The 21,009-nt window shown below is 41.6% G+C and overlaps 1 protein-coding gene across 2 annotated transcripts in view; it reads right to left on the reverse strand.

Annotated features, from left to right (window-relative positions):
* Positions 1-21,009, reverse strand: part of trappc9 (trafficking protein particle complex subunit 9) — a 283,244-nt gene that overhangs the window by 167,401 nt on the left and 94,834 nt on the right. For both annotated transcript variants that reach the window (XM_078267366.1, XM_078267365.1), the window contains one exon: positions 19,088-19,206. In XM_078267366.1, the coding sequence (XP_078123492.1) occupies positions 19,088-19,206 (119 nt within the window). The remainder of the gene's footprint in view (positions 1-19,087; positions 19,207-21,009) is intronic.

The following is a 21,009-nucleotide window of genomic DNA, read 5'->3' on the forward strand; positions in this document are numbered from 1 at the left end:
AGTTTAACAACTCACTTCCATAAAGTTGGGGAAATAGGAAAAGCTAGATTAAAAAAGAATGGTCAAAATCAAAGCCGAGGATAAGATGTCCTGACTTTTAGTCAAAGTAAAGGTGAAGCTTGGAAAATAACAAAACTGGATCCTAAATTTTCCATTGTGCAATTTAATTACTATTGTGCGTATTATTGCACAGTGAAGCTGAGCATCGTTAGAAAATACATTTCAACTGATATATCCACATTATCAGCAACCATCAACGAGTAAAGAGAACCGAGTCATTTAGGGTAAAGAAAACATGTTTTGCGCATCTGCTGTTGGTTGGTGCTGCAGATGAAGAGATATGCTGGGAAAATCATGCCCAAACTTCCCTACAACAGATCCATACTCCTCTGTCTAATGGCATGACACAAAACTAAACAGAAGGCCGTAATAAAAAGAACTACTTCTTAAGGGAGTGTAATGTGACAGACACTTAGCCTAGTCTTTGGTAGTCTTGCTTTTTTGTCTTTTTGTACTGTACTAGGGGGCAATCAGTTAAGAAGTGCATTGCACAACTGTCCTCTTATCAACTCATCACATTAAAATGTATTCTAAGTCAAGGCTTGAATCTAGCAAATATACCAAACCTTGCCATGTTAAAAGCTGTTAAGTCGGGTGGTGACACATACAGTACACGTACAAACGGAAACCCAGGTGTATCTGCTTCTCGTATGTAAGCACTTCCTGTGAGTTCTCACAATAAAAGAACCATTTCATCCAGAGTAATTTGATTTCTGTTCTGAGTGTTGCCTAATTCACTTACACGTGGTTCAATCTGATTATACGTTGTGAGTCATGAAGGGGAAGGAAAGTGGATGAACAGCGAAACTAAATTTTGTCGAGGGAGAGTGGCATATGTCCGAGATGAAGACTACTGCGCGCACACACACACACACAGTTTTCTCTGTTCATGTGTGATCAGAGGTAAACAGAGGACCTACAGGTGCCTCAGACACCAACGGCTGCTCTTTTATGTAACCCTGTGGTCCTGTGCAGGTGCCACACCATTTAACAGCTGGAGCGACTGCCGGGAGAAGCCGCGCACCAACCCCTGGCTCCTACTGCTGTCCATATAGTATGTCAACAGCCAGTCAACCATGGAGACGTGAAGTCAGCTTCAAAGATGGGACTAACAGAGCTGAAAGCTAGAAGCTCCAAAGCCTAGGGCAAAAAAATGATAAATTGCATGGAGATGCGTGAGCAGACACTCATGCAAGCACACACATTTTATAACTGAACTTAGATATATGTATACACACACAAAAATGACCTTTCTCATATGAAAAAGCAGGTGTGCTGAATTGTGAAGCGTGCTGGCATATGACCATCCTGCTCAGGGTGACTGTGGTGAGGCTGAAGGTGATCTAATAGAAACCGGTTCAGCCATCAAGCTCAGCAGCATATGGAGCCACACTTGGCCTCACTAGCTGGATTTCACACATGGATTCAAGTCCAGTAAGCATGATGAAATGCTGGATTCTCTAATTTCACCCGCCGGGCTTGCATACACATGCAATTCCAGACACACACACACATATCACACATCACACACAGAAGCCAACAAACAGAACTTTATCATGAGCATCAGGGGGTGGGTGGTACTGAATTTTACACTACAGCTCATTTATTCAATCTTTGTAGGTTGTTGTTCTTTGATATTGTTTAGTCTTTGAGCAGATATAGTGCAAACTGCAATCACTGTTCATGAGTTCATTTCTCCATCTATAGGGTACATTTAAACTTGTGACCTGAGCTTTACAAAATAGGGCTGTCACATTTCATCATAACAAATGATAAATGAGCTCAAAGTTTGTTTTTTTTGTTTGTTTTTTAAAAAAAAAGAAGAAAAACAAGTCAAACAGATGACAATTAACATGATTTGTTCAAATATATTGAAACAAACAACCATGAGCATAACCCAAAGCTATGTTGTAGGTTTAAGTCCCTTCAATCATTCGTGGTGCATCTGTTGGCTCCCTTAGATGAAAAGATTACCAACAGGGTTATCAGATTTGTTATGGTGGTTATGTTACTGTGAGGCCTCCTGGGGCCTGTTGCACAAAACCAGGATAAGGGATTAAGCCGGGATATTCAAGTTATCCTGGATGAATTTAGCTTTGACTTGGTTGCACAAAAGCAGGTTGAATTAAACCCAGCCAAGTAACCATGGAGATTTATTCTTTGCAGCTAGCCTGCTCCACAGCAGGCTAACAGTTAAACAGCCGGGCTAAGATTAATCCTGGAGTCTGATGTGTTAAATCAGCTGCTGCTCTGATCCGAAATAAACATGTTTAACAGTGATTCCGTTGTCTTCTGAATGTGTTCTGCTTTATTTTTATTAACATGCATTACTTGTCACTATTGCTGTCACAAGTTTATTTTACATTTACAAGTTTACATGTAAATCCTACTATTGCAGTTGTTTGGATGGTAAGAAATTGTTGCACTGGCACCGGAGATAAAGTGGGACAATGCAGAGGAAAGGGGCTTTTCCTCCGCTGCTCTCCCCGTGAATATGCCCCGTGCAACATGGAGAGGCGGGGGGAGGCGGGGGGATCCTCCCACACCGTGCAGCGGACTCTAAAGGAGACTTTTAGCGTCAATAACGACGACAGTGGCACCTGACCAAACGTCCGTATTTTACGAGATGGGAGTGAGAATGTGTTGGAATGCCACAAAGCTTCTTAATCTTTTTATTTTGGTGCCGTCGCGCATCTGGGAGCTTGGGAGTGAGAAAAAAAAAACATGAATAATAGGCTATATTGTTTTACAGATATGCTTACAGTGTGTATTGAAGTCACTTACTTCTTTTTCTAGATTTGTCCAGTCATGTTTGTTCTGTATGAACATTAATTGTAGAAAGATATTTCGAATTATAGCTTATATAGATTTGTGGATATTGTTGTAAAACATATTCTCTCATTATGAATAAGGGTTTGAAATTAAGCCTAGTCCTTAGGGTAAATTGCCCGAGGAACATTAATTCCCTCTGCTCACTTTTAAAGGCAAAGTAGGCTAAATAATAAAACATTTTATTTATATAGTGCTGTACAGGCTACTCAAAGACACTTTACAGTAAAACAAGCACATTTAGCAGATAAAAACAAATACAGCAATAAAACCAACACATAAAACAAGCATATTAAAAGCAATTAAAACTTTGTAAAAATGTGGAGTGACTAGTAGGCCCTAAGTAGATCTTTTTTAAATCCTTACGCATTGTTTTGTCTGTTGGACTTTTTCTCTCTGTCTGATAACAACAGCCGTATTTCCCTCTTTGCATATTATATGTTTCACCTCCTCGTAATTTTCCATTAACAGCTGCTGCTCAGCGGGTTAAACATATGTCGCACGCGTCTTCTCCATTTCTGCATCAGTAAATCTGTGATCGATACCGTGGTCTATTTAAGAAAGCCGTGGACGTGCACTTATCCCAGCTATCTACACCTGGCTTGACGTAGCTTCACCTTCTCATCCTGGCTCGGCAAACGTGCAACCGATTAAGCCACGATGAGCGGACCACACTAAGTCAAGCTGCGCTTTTTCTTCTCTACTTTTGTGCAACAGGCCCCTGCACACTGGCTGCGTGGCGTGACCGTGGCGTTTGTACACCAGAAACGTGTCTGACGCGGCGCTGCTGCTGCTAGCCTTGTCTGTACACATGTATGTTTCTCATGAACATAAATATATATATACTGATGTGATTACAGCAAAGACAACGTTGGCAGTATTGACGGCAAAATAGGCTACAGAATATTTTGTTCTGTATTGACAGGTGCTTTCAAACATCAAAATGTCATTTATTAAATGTATTTGTGTCAAATTGACATATAAACATATTTTCGTATTCTATTTTGCCTGGAAACGCTTCCAACACGCTTGCGTCCTATTTCTAGCATGCACGCGCTTTTTCGCCGCGCCTGAGACGTGTGTGTCACGCAGGCAGTGTGCACACTCTAACCTGTTAACACGGGAGCCGAAATAAAAACGGACACGCCACGCAGCTGACACGCTCACGCCACGCAGGCGGTGTGCAGGAGGCCTAAGGCAGCAGCTTCTCCCTAAAGCAGTGTTTCTCAAATGAGGGTACGCAGGGGGTACGTAATTTAAAAAATGTCAGTCATGCATAACACCTGAAATATTATTATTATCCTATGAATGATTAATCAAATTAGTGATGGATCATGAACACTTGGAAAAGCATTTAAGTGTTTTTCAGTTACAAAGTTATGGTTTAGTAAATCCAACAGTGATGGTGCAGTGTTGTAGTACGTCTTCATATAGCCTGTTGTTCTACCAAAAAGGTTTTGCGTTGGTCAGTGGGTACTTGGCTGAAAACAATATTTTAAAGGGGGGGGGGGGACATCATTGAGAAAAGTTTGAGAGCCACTGCCCTAAGGCATCCTCTGCTTCATCGTCTATTTTCAAATGAATGGGACCGTAATTTACTAAATGAACACCACGCTGTATTGAAGAAGACACAAAAAAGGTGTTTATCTCCATATTAATATTAAGTTGGACGCAAATTTTGAAAAAAGGATTAATACTGTAACTGTCAAGCCATATTATAACCTGGTAGGTGACATGTACAACTGTTATTAGTATTATTAACATGATTAAATCTTCAACATTAAACTACATTCAGGGAATTCAACAGGGCAAAAATAAATGAGTGATCATTGTTTTCTACTGCTTGACTACGGTGAGTCCACCAATGTATTACTGGTAAGGTTGCAACTAATGATATAGATAGATAGATAGATAGATATATAGATATATATATATATATATATATATATATATATATATATATATATATAAATAAAACTATATTTTCATTATTGGTTAATGTTTTGATTACCTCTTTGATTAATCATTCATAACATATTTTGTAAATAGTGAAAACGCCATTCCCCAGAGCCCAAGGTGACATCTTCAAATCGCTTGTATTGTCCAACAGTCTGAAAAAGATATAATCTATTGGAGGAGTCCAAAGCCATTAAAAATTCACTGATACAACACAGAAAAAGCAGCAAAATCTAAAACTAGGGAATGTTTGGCATTTTGCCCGATTGTCGATTTAGTCCATTAATCAATACGTCAATGGATAGAAAATTAATCTAGCCTCAACTATTTTGACAATCCAGTAATTTAGGGATGTCCCAATCAGCTGTGTTGGTCCCCAATCAGATTTTTTGAATATTGAATATATGCCGATGCCGAGACCCGATCCGATTCTTGTATTTGCTCAGATAATGGAGCTGCACACGGGCTTTTTGTTTTGTTCACAAAAATAACTAAGCAAACAAAGAAACTAAAACATGTCTTCAGTTGAATCAATTTAATTTAGTGCAGCAAATGAGTCTTTTCTCTCAACACCAAAACAGGATCCCAGCAAACCCCCAACCAAAGAATAAACAAGTCTCAAGTTCCCCACTGGACTACGAAAACTAAACCAAGTCTCTTGCGCTTAATTGTCAATCTTTCACCGTCACTCCCTCGCTCTACCACACACTCCCCACACACTAGAGCTGTCAATCTTCCTCTATAATACTATTTGAATTCCATTTGTTATTTTATTTAATATTCGAATAATATTCAAATATTAAATGCTCAAATTCATCCTGTTTTTGATATTTACGATATTACACAGGCTTATGGATCGCCAATGCCACTATCAGCATGTGGTGGTTGTTACACATTCTGTCCACTAGAGGGACTACTAACATTACAAAACAAACTTTTGAAAACGGGCGAGCGCTTTCTTAACAACAATAAAACAGCGGGACAAAATGAATGACTTTAATTTGTCAACTGTAATGTACCTTGGCTCAAGCTCGTGAATAAAATAATTAATTAAATCCAGACCCCTGCGTGATGTTGATCGGTCTCATATCTTTATATTTGAACCGTGTCAGTTTGTCCGTTATCGCCTGGCGGACAGCTGGTAAGCCCCGTGATGAGGAGAGAGGCAGGAAAAAAAGGTCATTCTTTCCCGTTTTTAGCGGCAATTCCTCGGACAGATCGCCTAGCTTGTCAGGGTGCAACGTTGTCAGGTGTGCCCTCAGGTCGCTTTCCGCCATTTCTGATAGTATTGTGATGACGATACCGCGTGGATGTATGTATTAAGGGAACATGGACGATTGTGATACGATTCAAAAACGTTATTGTTCATCAGACTAAACAAAAGCATTTCATTTTCACATGCGTGTAGGCCAAGGCGACGAGAAAGGCAAGATTGCATATTAAAACATTTAAAAAAAAAGTCATAAAAAAGCAATATTCGAATAGTAATTTTAGCATTCGAATAGTATTGATTTTTTTAATATTCGAATTTCAATGCTAGCCTGGCTCCGCCCTCCTATGTACTTCTGCTCAATTTTCATTTTCCTTCAGTACTACGTCTGGGTTTGCGGTATAGTCTTGGGTTTTCTCCGATCAAATTTTAACAGGTCCAATCAGCGAACAGAGGGAGTGGCTGAGAACGATGGCGTTGAGGTCGTGACGTGCGCTAATCTGAGTTATAGTTCCGTTGTGCCAACGCTGCCGAATATCCAGAGGTTAAAGCCCAAGCAAGAACAATCTTTGCTGAGTTTTGTTGGTGGCCATGATGTTGGTGGCCCTCCTCCCCACGGGGTTCGGGAAAAGTTAGATTTTCCAGCTCGCTCCGTTAGTGGTGAAGGAGTTGGCTAACGCTAGCGATGCTAAGCCGAAAGTTGTGGTCGTCTCCCCTCTTGTTAGCCTGGTCCTACCAGACAGTACGTAGGAGGGCAGAGCCAGGCTACCAGAGTGGTTCTAGGCAGATCCAATAGTTTTAAACTTCAACAGAGTACCCGCCTTCAAGGAAGTTAACACTCAATACAGTCAATGGAGAGTGGCCAGACTCTCTGTACAAATGAAATGTACCAGAGTCTGGTAGGACCAGGCTAGTTGATAAACACTCTATATTGCCTGAGAAAAAACAGCAATTTTGTTTGCAACTGCAGTAAACTCTAAGGCTTAAGCATATCTGTCAACTATGCACAACCCTTTCAAAAGACAAGCATGTGAGTTTGCATTCAACCTCTGACCCCACATGGCCGAAACATGCCAGAGGCTGCTTTGCTTTGTACAAATATAATGATCTTTCACCTCTATGTACTAGAACAACAATATTTCTTTGAAAAGTTCAGCGAACTGAGATTTAGTGTGAGATGATAAAATATCTTTGCATTATTTAATAGTAAACAATAATTCATAAGCCACAGTTTATATCCCTGTACTTTCTTTGAACAGCCCTCTGAAGAGATCTCGCTGAAGTCTAAAGAGCCGCGAGGCAAACCAACGGTTGCTTTTCCGATCGGCCCGTCTCGCCGCAGCTCATAAAAAGCTGCCCGGGAGCGCAGACAGAGTTGTGTATTTTACATGAAGAGTAACTAGGAAGACCCATACAACATTTGGTTGTCCCCAGACTTAGGGGTCTTCCTGGACCAGATCATTTGGCCATCAGTTAGAGACAGGAGGCCTGCGACAGGTCATCGGGGACAAGATGTACGGCACTGTACTTGTCTCCTCTGTCTGTTGCATGCCAGTACACCCAGGAGCTAAAAGTGAAATAAGGGGACTCATGGATGTGGCGCCTGTTGCAACTACAGACGAAAAAGGATCTATAAAGCCGCACACTAACTCGCTGCCAACTCTATAACCGTCAGGCGGGCCTGCAGGTTTGCTGACTCTCACAGGAAATCAAGCTTGCCCGTTCACAATTTATTCAAATATTAACAGTCATCATATGAGGGTTTAATTTGATGAGTTCCAGATATCCAGGAGCCAGCTCCTACAGGAAATGCTAATCGCAAGGCAAATAATCAAAGGCAAAACAAAAGCCTTGCATGAAAAGCACATCACTCAACATTTGAGGGAGTTTTGCAGAAAGAAATTCAAGTGAACGAGTATCTTTTCATATGTGACTAACACACAAGCTGCGAATAAAAAAAAAGATGTCTGCAAATCCCTGTGGGTTTCCATAGCAGAGTCAACTCCGCAGTGACACATCTCCTACAACAAAACCCCATCCGTCTTCTTATTTCTCGTCACCCATGTTTCCTCCAGCCATCTATCACCGAGGGATAAGCTTCACGTTGTTGCAGCCTGAAGGCAACAGGCATCCATATACAGATAAAGTGGAAAGTGTATGCGGGGTTGGGCACAGCTGTGGTCTGCAGCTGTAGCTTCAAACTCCAATCAGTGAGGACCGTGTATTGCGGCCAGGTAAATTAAGCACTCAAGAGATTAAAGTGCTTGTAGGAATGAAAATGTTGGAAAACAGCCGGCGACTGTGGCAGTGCAGGGTGTGTTGCTTCTGTGTGTGTGTGTGTGTGTGTGTGTGTGTGTGTGTGTGTGTGTGTGTGTGTGTGTGTGTATTCCTGATGATGATTATGCCTTTTGATCAGTCTTAATTATCTCCCATATCCCATCCCTCCTCTCCGCAGCCACCTCCAGGCAAACAAAGACACTCTGAACTAGAAAATTTCCCAAGACCCGATTCCAAAATCTAAAAATAGACCCACAAATTGACAGATAGTTGCATGCTACACCGAGCTCACCACCCCGGGAGGATGGATGGGATATTTAGTCCATTTGTCCCCCCCCCCACCCACACATGGCGTCAGTGGAGACGGTTATCTTAAATAAGGCCAAATCGTTCACCGAGGGAGCTGCTTGTCAGAATCCCCAAAAGGAGATTTCAAACGGCGGAGAAGAGAAGCAGCTCTGTGATCGACAGATGACCCTGGTGAGGCTTTGAAACTTTTGGAAGGGCTTTTCATCCTTTATGTAAGGTCTGCGTAAATGCCTAGCAGGTGGTAGAAAGTCATACCACACTGTTGGATCCTTCAGCATGGTGTCGTAAATGATGGGGAATCATGGAGCAACAGCCCATCTCACAAAGGCCTGGTGAAGTCTTTTCAGCTCAGTGGATTCTTTTTCTGGAATGGTTTTTTTTGTTGCCGTGAAGTGTAGTTCAGCCTCAAGGGACTGACTACCCATCAAGATACACCAGTGTTTGAGTACACTTTAAGCCTTATAATAGGTGAATTATGGTTTTTAACCCCTTTTTTCTCTCTCTCTCTCTCGCTCTCTCTCTACAAATTGACTTGTTTACAGCCAAACTGAGCTTCAGCATCAATAGCCACCCTAATAAGCAACAAACACACACACACACACAATGCAGTGAGGTCCAACAAAGAGGAGGGTGATCCATATTTTTAACCAAATGTCCGATCTTTGGAGGAAATTAAAGATTATTTGGGAGGTAAGTACCTAAATGTGGTAGGGCTGCCCCCTCTTAGTCCATTAGTTGACTAGTCGGACACTTTGGTCGACTAATGCCGACCTTACACGACTTTTCAAACGATTTCACTGTCGCAGACTTATTTCCAATATCGGAATGAAATCATGAATCTTGCTAGAGTTGCTCCCACGAAATGCCAATAAACCAGAGCACGTTTTTCTCCCACCCCGGAATGCTGTGTGGACTATAGCCAGACCCTCCTCCGCAGCGAGGAACAGGAATCTTCTGGAATCTGTGCAACTGAAATGAACCCCGGCCAGTAGGTAATGCATCACCAGCGAATCAATAGAGATCAGCTCATTCAAAATGACATCAAACTGAACATAAAGTTGGCAGTGAACAAGCCAAAAGAGGGAGAAAAGAAGGAGCCAGTTTATTCCTGAGCCAAGCAAAAGAAAACCATTTGGTTGCTGGAAGTTCACACTTGGGCAGACAGCTGTGGCAGTTATAAATATCTGTATCACAAGCTGGGATCTGTAACCGTGAAGAGAGCTGAACCGCCATCAACCGGGCTGGGCTTCTAAAAATAGCAGGCAGGCAGGCAGGCAGGCAGCTGACTCTGCCTCTGTCTCCACTGGATTTGATTAGCCCTCACCCTACCCCCACCCGACAACCCCCCCCAACTACTATCACCACCCCTGACACTGTGTGTGTGTGTGTGTGTGTGTGTGTGTGTGTGTGTGTGTGTGTGTGTGTGTGTCATGTCTTGTCTGCAGGCCAGGTTCTTTCTCACTGAACACAACCCAAGACGCACTCTTCACAGTGAAGAAAAATGCTTACATCGCCTGTCTGAAGTGTGATCCAATCTTCTTGCCGGCATGTCTGAGGTTAATATCTCTGCATATTTACAGTGACTTGTGTTTACCGGCAATCTAAAAACAAATAAAACCTTGTTCGAATTATGACACAGCAACTTTGTGTTATCCCACACAAAAATAGGTAACCACAAACAACAAAAATTGGCTCCGATTTCCCTATGTGGACAAAATATAAATGTCGATTCTAACCTTGAGATTTTTGAAGGGGAGCTACTCAAATCACCGTCTTGATAATTTAGGATTATCCAAAGCTGAACTGATCAATATTTGTATATTAACAATGGATCAAATGACTATGTTTAATGTTCAAGGGGCTGTACACGACATTGAGAACATTAATGTAGCAGCAAACAACTATTTGCTATGTAAAGATATACTGTAGTGGAGTAATGGCGTCCTGAGCAGAGAACAAAGTCACACTCCCTCTGTGTGTGTTGTAATCCGAGTTTCTCCGTTCTTTGTTTTGGTAGTCGGTCCGGCCGCGCGGGCAGTGCTAGCTGCCGCCATTACGGCTCAGCCAACTCGTTTGTTTGTCACGTCAGAGGCGAGAGTCATGTGCAGCCATTCCTGGCCCAGACTCAGGATGTCATCCAGAGTCTGGATGACAACTGTGATACTGTAAACCCAATATACGCTACCTGCCTAGCACCAAAAAGCACACACACAAAACTGGCGATTAACTATTGGACTGGCCTTCTTTATCAACACGGAGACTTCAACACTGGCATATCTTCATATACAAGGCTATTTTAGGTCTCCTTCCATCCTACCTTCTGACCTATATCAGTGTAAATAGTACTGGGACGTACAATCTTCGTTCCCAGGATCTCATCTCAAAGGTTAGAACTGAGCTGGGGTAAAAGGTGTTTAAGTTTGCTGCTCCCTCTACATGGAACAAGTTACAGAAATCCATGAAACTTACTGAGCTGGTCTCATTGATCGCTTTTAAGAGGATGTTGATTGACTTGGAGGCAGCCACATCTGGCTGTAGATGTTTTACCTGATGTGTTTAGGATTGTGGTCGACTTTGAGGGATTTGCTGTTTCAGTTGTTTTATGTTTTCAGGGTTTGTGTGTATTTTGTGTCTGCATGTACTGTATGTGTGGTTGTACTGCTGCCTGTCTTGGCCAGGACACTCTTGAAAGAGAGATTTTTAATCTCAATGAGTCTCTTCCGGGTTATCTAAAAAGGTAAAATAAATAAAAATAAACTAGCTAAAAAAGTGGATTTTTATCAGCATTTCAAAAAACAAATAAAAAAAAGATCTGTCCCTCGGGAGGTGGTGGAGACCAAAACAGAGGTAAAATGATTCACTGAATGATTGAATGTTTCATTACTCAGGTTGCCAGAAATGCATGTCCATGTCTGCTGCATGTATAAATTGTGCCTGATGATAAGTTTGTCATAATAATTGTATAAGGTAAAATGTGTCATACATTGCACTTTGAATTTGTTCTTAAAAAAAAAAAAAAAAGCAGCTTTGTCGATCAACAGTTTTTGTGCACTTCTGAAACCACAGGGTATCAGATCCTGGATTTTTATCTGGAGGTATTCAGCGTACTTATACATTCTCCAAATCAGATATTTACTAGTCGGGCTGTGTGAAATGGTTTAAATCTTACTTGTATTTCCAACCAACAATCTAAAGCCCAAAGATATTCAATGTTCAACCAACAGAAAAAAAAAGCAGAAAATCTGTCTAACTATTCTTCAATTTCCCACTATGACCAACTGAAAGACCTGAATGACTCTGAAACCCACTTTGATAGCCACTGTCAAAGCTATTACTGCACTGTCCACTGCAGTAATATCTTACCAATGACCACCTGAAAATGGGACTATTCATTTCATATTTGGCTGAGTTCAGAGGTGCACATCACATAGAAAATTGTTCACTCTAAAACGGCTGACGCTGGCAGGAGGAGGCCCAGTAACAGCCTCGTCTCTCTCCAGCCTCAGAGGAACACATGCATCTGCGTTCTAACAGCAATCTCTATATTGCAATAACATGGCATTATGAAGATGGAAGTAAAATTTCACCGGATGCAGCTTTGCGGCACCCTGGACATTTGGCGTTTTTAAGATAATCACAGGCCATGTCTGAGGGGCCTGCCTATTCCAGTATCATAGCTCCACTTAAAATGCCCTCAATGACATCTGTCCAGTGGAGATTCACATGAAGGCTGAGTGAGTGAGCAGGTCTGCACACCGGCCAGCATTAAAGTGGCTCATGGGCAATCACCAGCCCGTCACTCATGTCTAGGACTGGGTATTGAATTCAATACTTTTTAGGCAGACCGAATTGCCTCCTTAATGTCGAAAAATGTAATTTCAATACCCAATTTCAATACCTAAAGAGTAAATCTCATCGGTGTCAGTGAGCCAATAAGCATGCAGCATGCTTCTACCAAGATCTAATAATGTTTGCGATTGGCTGTCTAACGTTACACGTCATAAAGACACGCAGGAAAAACTCTACGTATATGCACAGAGACGGGGCTCACGTAGTAGGAGCTGAATAAATGAATAAAAAGATTTGTGCCGTAATGCGTAGTGTTGTAAATTCATTTTTTTTTAATAGAATTGGTTTAAAACGTGGTTCGAAAAAAGTATTGTTTAAAAACTGGTACCAAAGTCACGGTATTGGTATCGCAAATTTTTGACCAATACCCAGCCCTACTCATGTCACCCCTCACATACATCCCCAGCAGACCGTCGGCATCTGCTGCTGTTTCAGTCCCTTGCACAGATACTTCAATGGGTACGATCACGGCAGAACTTTGTGCACAGCACTCTTTGCAGACACAATCCAACTGTAACAGAGCTTGAAGAGGTGATGTGCTCCCAGTGAGGACAGGCAGCTGGAATGAGACATAAAGTTGTGGTGATGAGGTGAGACGAGTAACTGAAGTTGTGGAAGTGCCCTTACTCTTCTATGGGATGTGTCATTGAAAAATGTGTAGATAATTGGCAAAACCAGCACGCCTGAGCGGCCAGACCTCCATCACCTGGGGTGGATCCATCCCACCCTGACAGCAAGCACATATTTCAAGCCCATAGGCGTTCCCGATTTGGTGGGAGGATTGAAAAACGGGTGCTGAGATTTAGCGAGGAAAGGTCAGTGAGAAAAACATGTTGACTCCTCCTGTGCTGATTACAGATCCAGTCATGATTGATGGACTATACTATACTATATATATTGCAATATTTGTTAAAGACAAAATATGCGTCAAACCATTCTGAATGAAGTACTGTGGTGCTGCAGAGATGTCCTGGGCCTACAAATCGTATCCCACGGACTAAAGAAAAAAATCTGTTTGCTACAGATCCTTGCAAAGAAATCACACTATAATCATTTCTAATTTTAATATGTTTCAATGAAAATGAGGATAATGATATACAAATGATCATTCCCTTCAATATCGTGAATCATATCGCAATCGTAATAGGTGTCGAAAGAATTGCCATTAGACATCTTCCTCATATGGTGCAGCCCTAATGTCAGTGCCAAAATGGTGCAGAGATACTCACAGATCACATATACAAAACATGGGGGAAAAACAATATATTAAAAGAAAGTATGTCGAAACTCAAGCCTGAGCAATAATATTGGCCTGATTTGGTTTAGGTGGTTTAAAAAAAAAAAAAAAAAAAAGGCCAAAGTCAGACTCGATTGGCCCATGTAAGATTAAGATATGTAGGGAACACCTGCTTTACTATCCGCCAGTTTGGCTAGGAGTTTTTTTTTAATTTCCTGTGCATCTGTCCATCCATCCTCCCGGCCAAAATCAGCTATAGTGCATTCTCCCTCATTCTATCATGCACACACACAAATCAAGATCCACATAAAACTAGTGGCATGCTGATGATATGCAGAAAGCACTCTAAAATATGCAGAGACACAGCTCAAAAAGGTAGCAATAATGGGGATAACAAAGTTCACAGCAGTGTCTTCAGGCAACATATCAGAACTTCCTGTTCCACATTCAATCAGGAAAATCAGCTTGTTAGAGAGCGGTCTAGAGATGAAGGCGATTTTGCCATAAATGTGGGTCTACCAACACAGAGGGGGGGGAAGACACAGACAGGTAAGATAATGAAGAAATATGGAAGGGTCTCTCTGCTCTCACTGAGGGCGGGGCCCCACCACTCACACACGTGGAGCCGAGCAGAGGAGAGACAGGTGAAGTGACGATAACTACACTTGAGTTGAGGACAACTCGTTGCGTTACTGTAAGTGCAATAAAAGCTTCCCAATGAGCGTAATTTACCCATCTAAAAACAGACACGAAATGTCTGAAATTCAGGCCAAAATAGGTTCTTCTTTTTTTTTTCTTTTTTTTAAACCCACTCAACCTGAATCTGGAGACAGTGGTGAGGATACTAGAAGCCGTGGTGTTAATGGGAGGGAAGCTATGGTCAGAGCACTAGCAGCTCTCCTGCTGAGAAGCAGCACAGGAGGACAGGTTTGGATCCGTCTTGGCTGTCAGAGAGGAAACACTCCTGGCTCTACAAGACCCATGTTGGGAAGGCGATATGCACTTTGCAGTAAATAAAAATGATCACTGGGAAATAAAATACGGGAAGACAATGAAATGAAATGGGTGACAATAAAATGAGACTCAACTAGGGCTGCAACTAACGATATTTTCATTGGCGATTAATCAGTCGATTATTTTCTCAATATAACATGAAACACTGATCCCACTCGCTGCCTTTAAAGTACTGCTGTCTAAGCTCTTGTCCAATCGATGCACGTGTTAACTCTCTTCCATCATTCATGCGGTACTGCGCACTCTCACTTTATTGTCTGTTACGCTCCATTGCATAGTGGCACAGTCTCATTTATTTCATTTCAAATGTAATCGATTAGGCGTTTGGTCTACAAAATGTCCGAAAATAGTAAAAAGGGTTGATCAATGTTTACTAAAGCCCAAGATGACATCCGCAAATTAATTGTCTTGTTTACAACTCAAAAGATATTCAGTTTAGTGTTACAGAGGAGTGAAGAAACATTTATACATAATAATAAAAGAATATTTTTTTTTTCTATTTTAAAAATCAGAGAATCTTTTTTTTTCATTAAAAAAATTACTCAAACCAATCCAAATATTGCGATGGATTTAATACTTGACAATTGATCGATTAATCTTTCCAGCTCTACTTTTAACTGTTTTTGTTCAGGTCCAAGCATCATGTAATATTGTAAATAATTGTGTTAGCCCCCCCCACCGATAATAATGAAAATCTGTGTGAATAAAGTGCCAAATTAAAGCTGTGCTGTATCATTTCATGACTATGGACCAAAGAATCTTCATCATATCAGTTGAAAACTTTTTCCATGTTATTATTTCCTCTATGGACAAACATCATCAAACTTATTGTATTGCATAACTTTGCATTGGTTTATGTCGTACGTGCCCACGCCTTCTACATCAACATGTGTCAAGTGGTTGCTGGGTGCTGTGGGTTTGAGTCAAACTGTTCGAGAAAACAATACAGCCCGTAATGACGATGAGTCATGCAGCTGGAAACCCAGAATACATTTACTACAGCACACAGGCAAATCAGTGCATGGGCTTGTGTTGAGCACACAGTGAAAGGAATCACCCTGGTGCCTACTGTATGTCCAACAGCACGTCTACAAAATGAAAGGAAAAGGAGCTCATGTCCTCACCACCTGCTTCTAAGCGCGCAGGACAAGAGTCCTATTGTAATTGGCTTCACTCTAACCATGGTTCCAACGCCATATATTCTGCTATGAAAGTCAGAGCTGACAGTCAAACCCTGCCTCTAATAAGCCTAACCACTGATTAAAATGCCCAGCTTGCCTTGCCCAACAGCTGGATCTTCTTTCTTTTTTTTCTTCCCCTTACTGCAAAGGTATTGGATAACTACCAGGTTATGCAATGAACCCAAAGGGGAGAGAATTGTGCTTTTTAACTGGTGTTGGAGGAATTGTAGCCACTTTCAGTAGGTAGGTAAACTTATACTTTAGCCCATAAATACATCACACACAGACAATTAGTGGAATTTGTTCTTCACAGTGGTCAGAATCTCTGATATCCATCGAGGATCAACATTCATACAGTGGGGCAAAAAAGTATTTAGTCAGCCACCAATTGTGCAAGTTATCCCACTTAAAAAGATGAGAGAGGCCTGTCATTTTCATCATAGGTACACTTCAACTATGAGAGAAAAAAATTAGATTTTTTTTTTTTTATTAATTTATTTGCAAATTCCTCGGAAAATAAGTATTTGGTCACCTACAAACAAGCAAGATTTCTGGCTCTCACAGACCTGTAACTTCTTCTTTAAGAGGCTCTTCTGTCCTCCACTCGTTACCTGTATTAATGGCACCTGTTTGAACGTATCAGTATAAAAGACACCTGTCCACAACCTCAAACAGTCACACTCCAAACTCCACTATGGCCAAGACCAAAGAGCTGTCAAAGGACAGCAAAAACAAAATTGTAGACCTGCACCAGGCTACGAAGACTGAATCTGCAATAGGTAAGCAGCTTGGTGTGAAGAAATCAACTGTGGGAGAAATTATAAGAAAATGGAAGACATACAAGACCACTAATAATCTCCCTCGATCCGGGGCTCCACGCAAGATCTCACAAAAATCCCAGAACCACACGGGGGGGAACTAGTGAATGACCTGCAGAGAGCTGGGACCAAAGTAACAAAGGCTACCATCAGTAACACACGACGCCGCCAGGGACTCAAATCCTGCAGTGCCAGACGTGTCCCCCTGCTTAAGCCAGTACATGTCCAGGCCCGTCTGGAGTTTGCTAGAGAGCATTTGGATGATCCAGAAGAGGATTGGGAGAATGTCATATGGTCAGCTGAAACCAAAATAGAACTTTTTGGTAAAAACTCAACTCGTCGTGTTTGGAGGAGAAAGAATGCTGAGTTGCATCCAAAGAACACCATACCTACTGTGAAGCATGGGAGTGGAAACATCATGCTTTGGGGCTGTTTTTCTGCAAAGAGACCAGGACGACTGATCCGTGTAAAGGAAAGAATGAATGGGGCCATGTATCGTGAGATTTTGAGTGAAAACCTCCTTCCATCAGCAAGGGCATTGAAGATGAAACATGGCTGGGTCTTTCAGCACGACAATGATCCCAAACCCACCGCCCGGGCAACGAAGGAGTGGCTTCGTAAGAATCTCAACCCCATAGAAAATCTTTGGAGGGAGTTGAAAGTCCGTGTTGCCCAGCGACAGCCCCAAAACATCACTGCTCTAGAGGAGATCTGCATGGAGGAATGGGCCAAAATACCAGCAACAGTGTGTGAAAACCTTGTGAAGACTTACAGAAAACGTTTGACCTCTGTCATTGCCAACAAAGGGTATATAACAAAGTATTGAGATGAACTTTTGTTATTGACCAAATACTTATTTTCCACCATAATTTGCAAATAAATTCATTAAAAATCCTACAATGTGATTTTCTGGATTTTTTTTTCTCATTTTGTCTCTCATAGTTGAAGTGTACCTATGATGAAAATTACAGGCCTCTCTCATCTTTTTAAGTGGGAGAACTTGCACAATTGGTGGCTGACTAAATACTTTTTTGCCCCACTGTAGTTCTGAAATGTATACAAAAAGGACCTCCTTCTAACTCAATATCAGTTTTTCTTAAGTATTAACAGTAGTCCAGGGGATTTCTGTCTGTACAGTGCGCACACAAACTGGCAATTGATTCTACCTTGAACCTTAAACTGAAGCCTGGCACCTTGCACTTGACAGGAGTGAAGTGATGGGCTCAATAGGGACTGTCTCAAAAGTGCATGCCAAAAGGCCAAGAGCTTTCCAGATTTTTATATTGAAAAGCGTTCTCACTTTAAACTTTATTTTCATCTAGGCCTGCTTCCACCATATACACAACCACACATTTTTAAAGTCCTTCTCCAGACACATTTTAAAGTATGTACATAAAAAAATAAAAATAAAAAACGTGGCTGGAAGTCCATCTACTCTTTCTTCCACATTGAAAAATTCAGGATCCAGTATAACCATTGTTAATTGGTTACATGTTTTTCTGGTCCACAATTTCATTATTTCTCCACTGTATGATTAGTCTAACACACGTTTGCTCTTTCTGGAAAACATGAACATGAAGTACCATCCTCCTGTATTCTCTCTAAGAAAGTCAGAAAAAGTTGACTTTGGAACACATCTGAACATTAAACATCAATGTTGTTTTCTCTCCCGATGATTCACGGAGGGGAGAAAGGGGTTCCGCTGGTTTTTAAATGACGCCACCTCGTTTGCAAGTGGTGTGGCTGTTGTGCTTCAGGTGAACCTCAGCGGGTCGCCTGTTTCCACCCCTCCGACATCCACCAGTCCTCAACAAAACCTTCTCCCCTGCTGATCAGCTCAATCTACTGCATGCACTGCCAGTCTTCTTCTAGCCTTTTTCTCCTTCCCTGTCACACTATCTATTTCCCCCCCTTAGCACTTTTTGCAGTTTCACACAAAGACTCTGTAACTTTCTCTCTCATTCCTATACCTATGTTGGAGCTCTGAGTCCTGATTCAAAGAGCAGAGTGCATTTGCAGCCAAGGTGAGACACCAGCCAAATAAACTCGCTGTTTCTTTTCAGAGCAGAAGCAGTAGTTTGGTGGAAAATAATGCTGTAGTTTTACCTCAGCTTTTGCAAAGACATGCACACATCGTACACAGTGTGCTGGGTAAGGAGAGAAAGAGCGAGAGTGAGGGGGTCCCAGTATTCATTATCTGCAGAAAAGGAGCAGTGAGACTGCACCAAGGTGAATATGCATTTCACCCAAATGATGCTACAAGCCAGGAAACAACTGCTTGCATCTTGATCAATGACTAAGCAAAACAATAGGGCTATGCACTTTACACAGGCTATTGTTCATTCACCTTAATATGGCTGTACTCGGCCTTGCCGGACTCACTGCTGACGGTCTTGTTCTCGGGCCTGGGTTTGAGGACTTGGCGCAGCGGACTGGAGATTGGCAGGCCCGTCACACTGATCCCATCTGAAAGGACATCACGGTATCACACAGTCAGCAAACAGACTATAGAGACAAGGCTTTCATTAAACATCGGCTAGCAGAGCACTGAACGCTCTTAAATTGTCAGAGGCCAACAGTTTTACAGGAAATATTCTGTGATGAATTGTTTTAATTACTATTACTTTTTATTTCTTACTTTGCCTCATCCATCTCTTATTAGTGAGTGATTTCCTACATTTCCCAGAAGGGCCATGTTCCTCACAATTACTTGACCATCGTCAGGAAACAGGCCCGGACTTGATGCCGTTGATCAAGGGTAGGAGTATATTATTGCTAGACTTTGTATCTATCATGTTGTTATTCAAAAATGTATTGCCTGTAGTGTTCAAATGTTTTAAATGTGTGTTGGATCTTTCTTTTCAGTTATCTATGGCTAGAATATTGACCATTCGCTAGTCCCCGCCCCTAAACAGCGATTGTCCAATCAATGCTTTGCAATCGTAACTCAGCACGGCAGGCTTTGGATTTTTCCTAGGGTGGTGTTTGTTCAGCCTTTACAAAAACACAAGAGCAAACACGTAAGGAATGGATTATCTGCTCAAATGTCTGCTGTGCCAATGTTAGCCTGGCTAACTACCTACAGCACTAACCTAGAGGTTTTTTTTTTCCAAAGCAAGGGGCATTAGATTCTTACATTCTAATGTGGGGTAGATGCTCCTCATTTTCAAATCCTTTCCTCTTGTCCAAGTAATGCATACCATTTTCAAATAGAAACAATAAAAAAAAGTAATCTAACCACTGTGGGAGTAGCCATCAAGTGCACATTCAAGACCCTTTTACGGATTCCTTGTTTTAAAAGCTAGACACAACCAACTCCTAACTAGCTAGGTATATTTTGTTAAAAAAAAAATTGTTGGCTAGAAATGGGAGGCCTGCTTTCGTTTATGTCTGTGTAAAACTGTGCGTGATAACTTTATTATTAATTATCACCATTGTCACTGTAAACTGCATTTGTGACGAGCGAGGCAAAAGCATAGCAACGGTAACTAAGGGGTGTGTGGCTTGAACAGTTGATTGCAAGTTTATTAGGTACACTTATATCAATGTACTTTCTCTAAGTATACTCTTTGTCCTGTTAGATGGCAAATGTCACTTATGGTACAGTAACTGCGCTTAAAGTTTTTAAAATATTTTAAAATGATAGAGAATCGGAGGTCATTGGGTGCATTTCTAGTGCTGCTTTAAGCATGTGAAGAATAAATGAATGGTTTTATATTTGTGACCTTGAGAGCAGCAGTGTGGACACAGTCGCAGCTGCACTATCAGCAGCTGCATAAGGCACCGCCACAGGGGCTGCTGCTTTCAGCCCACTCAGACAATACTCAAAAATGACGCCCAGAGCCCACACTCTGACGTCAAAGGAATCATATCGCTCTCTGACGTCAGTGGAATCCAAAGCCCTGCAATTTCCCCAAAGAGAGGGGAGATTACTGTCCTTTGCAGCAGCTCAGGCACGCTAGACCGACAGACATATTCACAGACTATCAAACCATAATGATGTATTATTGGTTAAAAAAGAAAAAAAGAAGAACCAACAGGAGGAGCATTTCTGTTAAAAGATAACAGTCAGAGCAACAGAGTATGTGTATGAAGTTAATATGTTGTTGTACTGATGTGAAATGTGAACGTATGCTGTGGAGTATGCTAAATTTAGCATGACAACATGTTTGTATTCACAGCAAGCAGCAGGAGCAGCAAATTAACACGGCAAACTGGACCAGATCAGAAACCAGGGAGACTTAAGGCCCAGACACACAGAAAAGGCAG

Source organism: Sander vitreus, chromosome 14 (genome assembly GCF_031162955.1).
Source record: "Sander vitreus isolate 19-12246 chromosome 14, sanVit1, whole genome shotgun sequence".
Taxonomy (NCBI): Eukaryota; Metazoa; Chordata; class Actinopteri; order Perciformes; family Percidae; genus Sander; species Sander vitreus.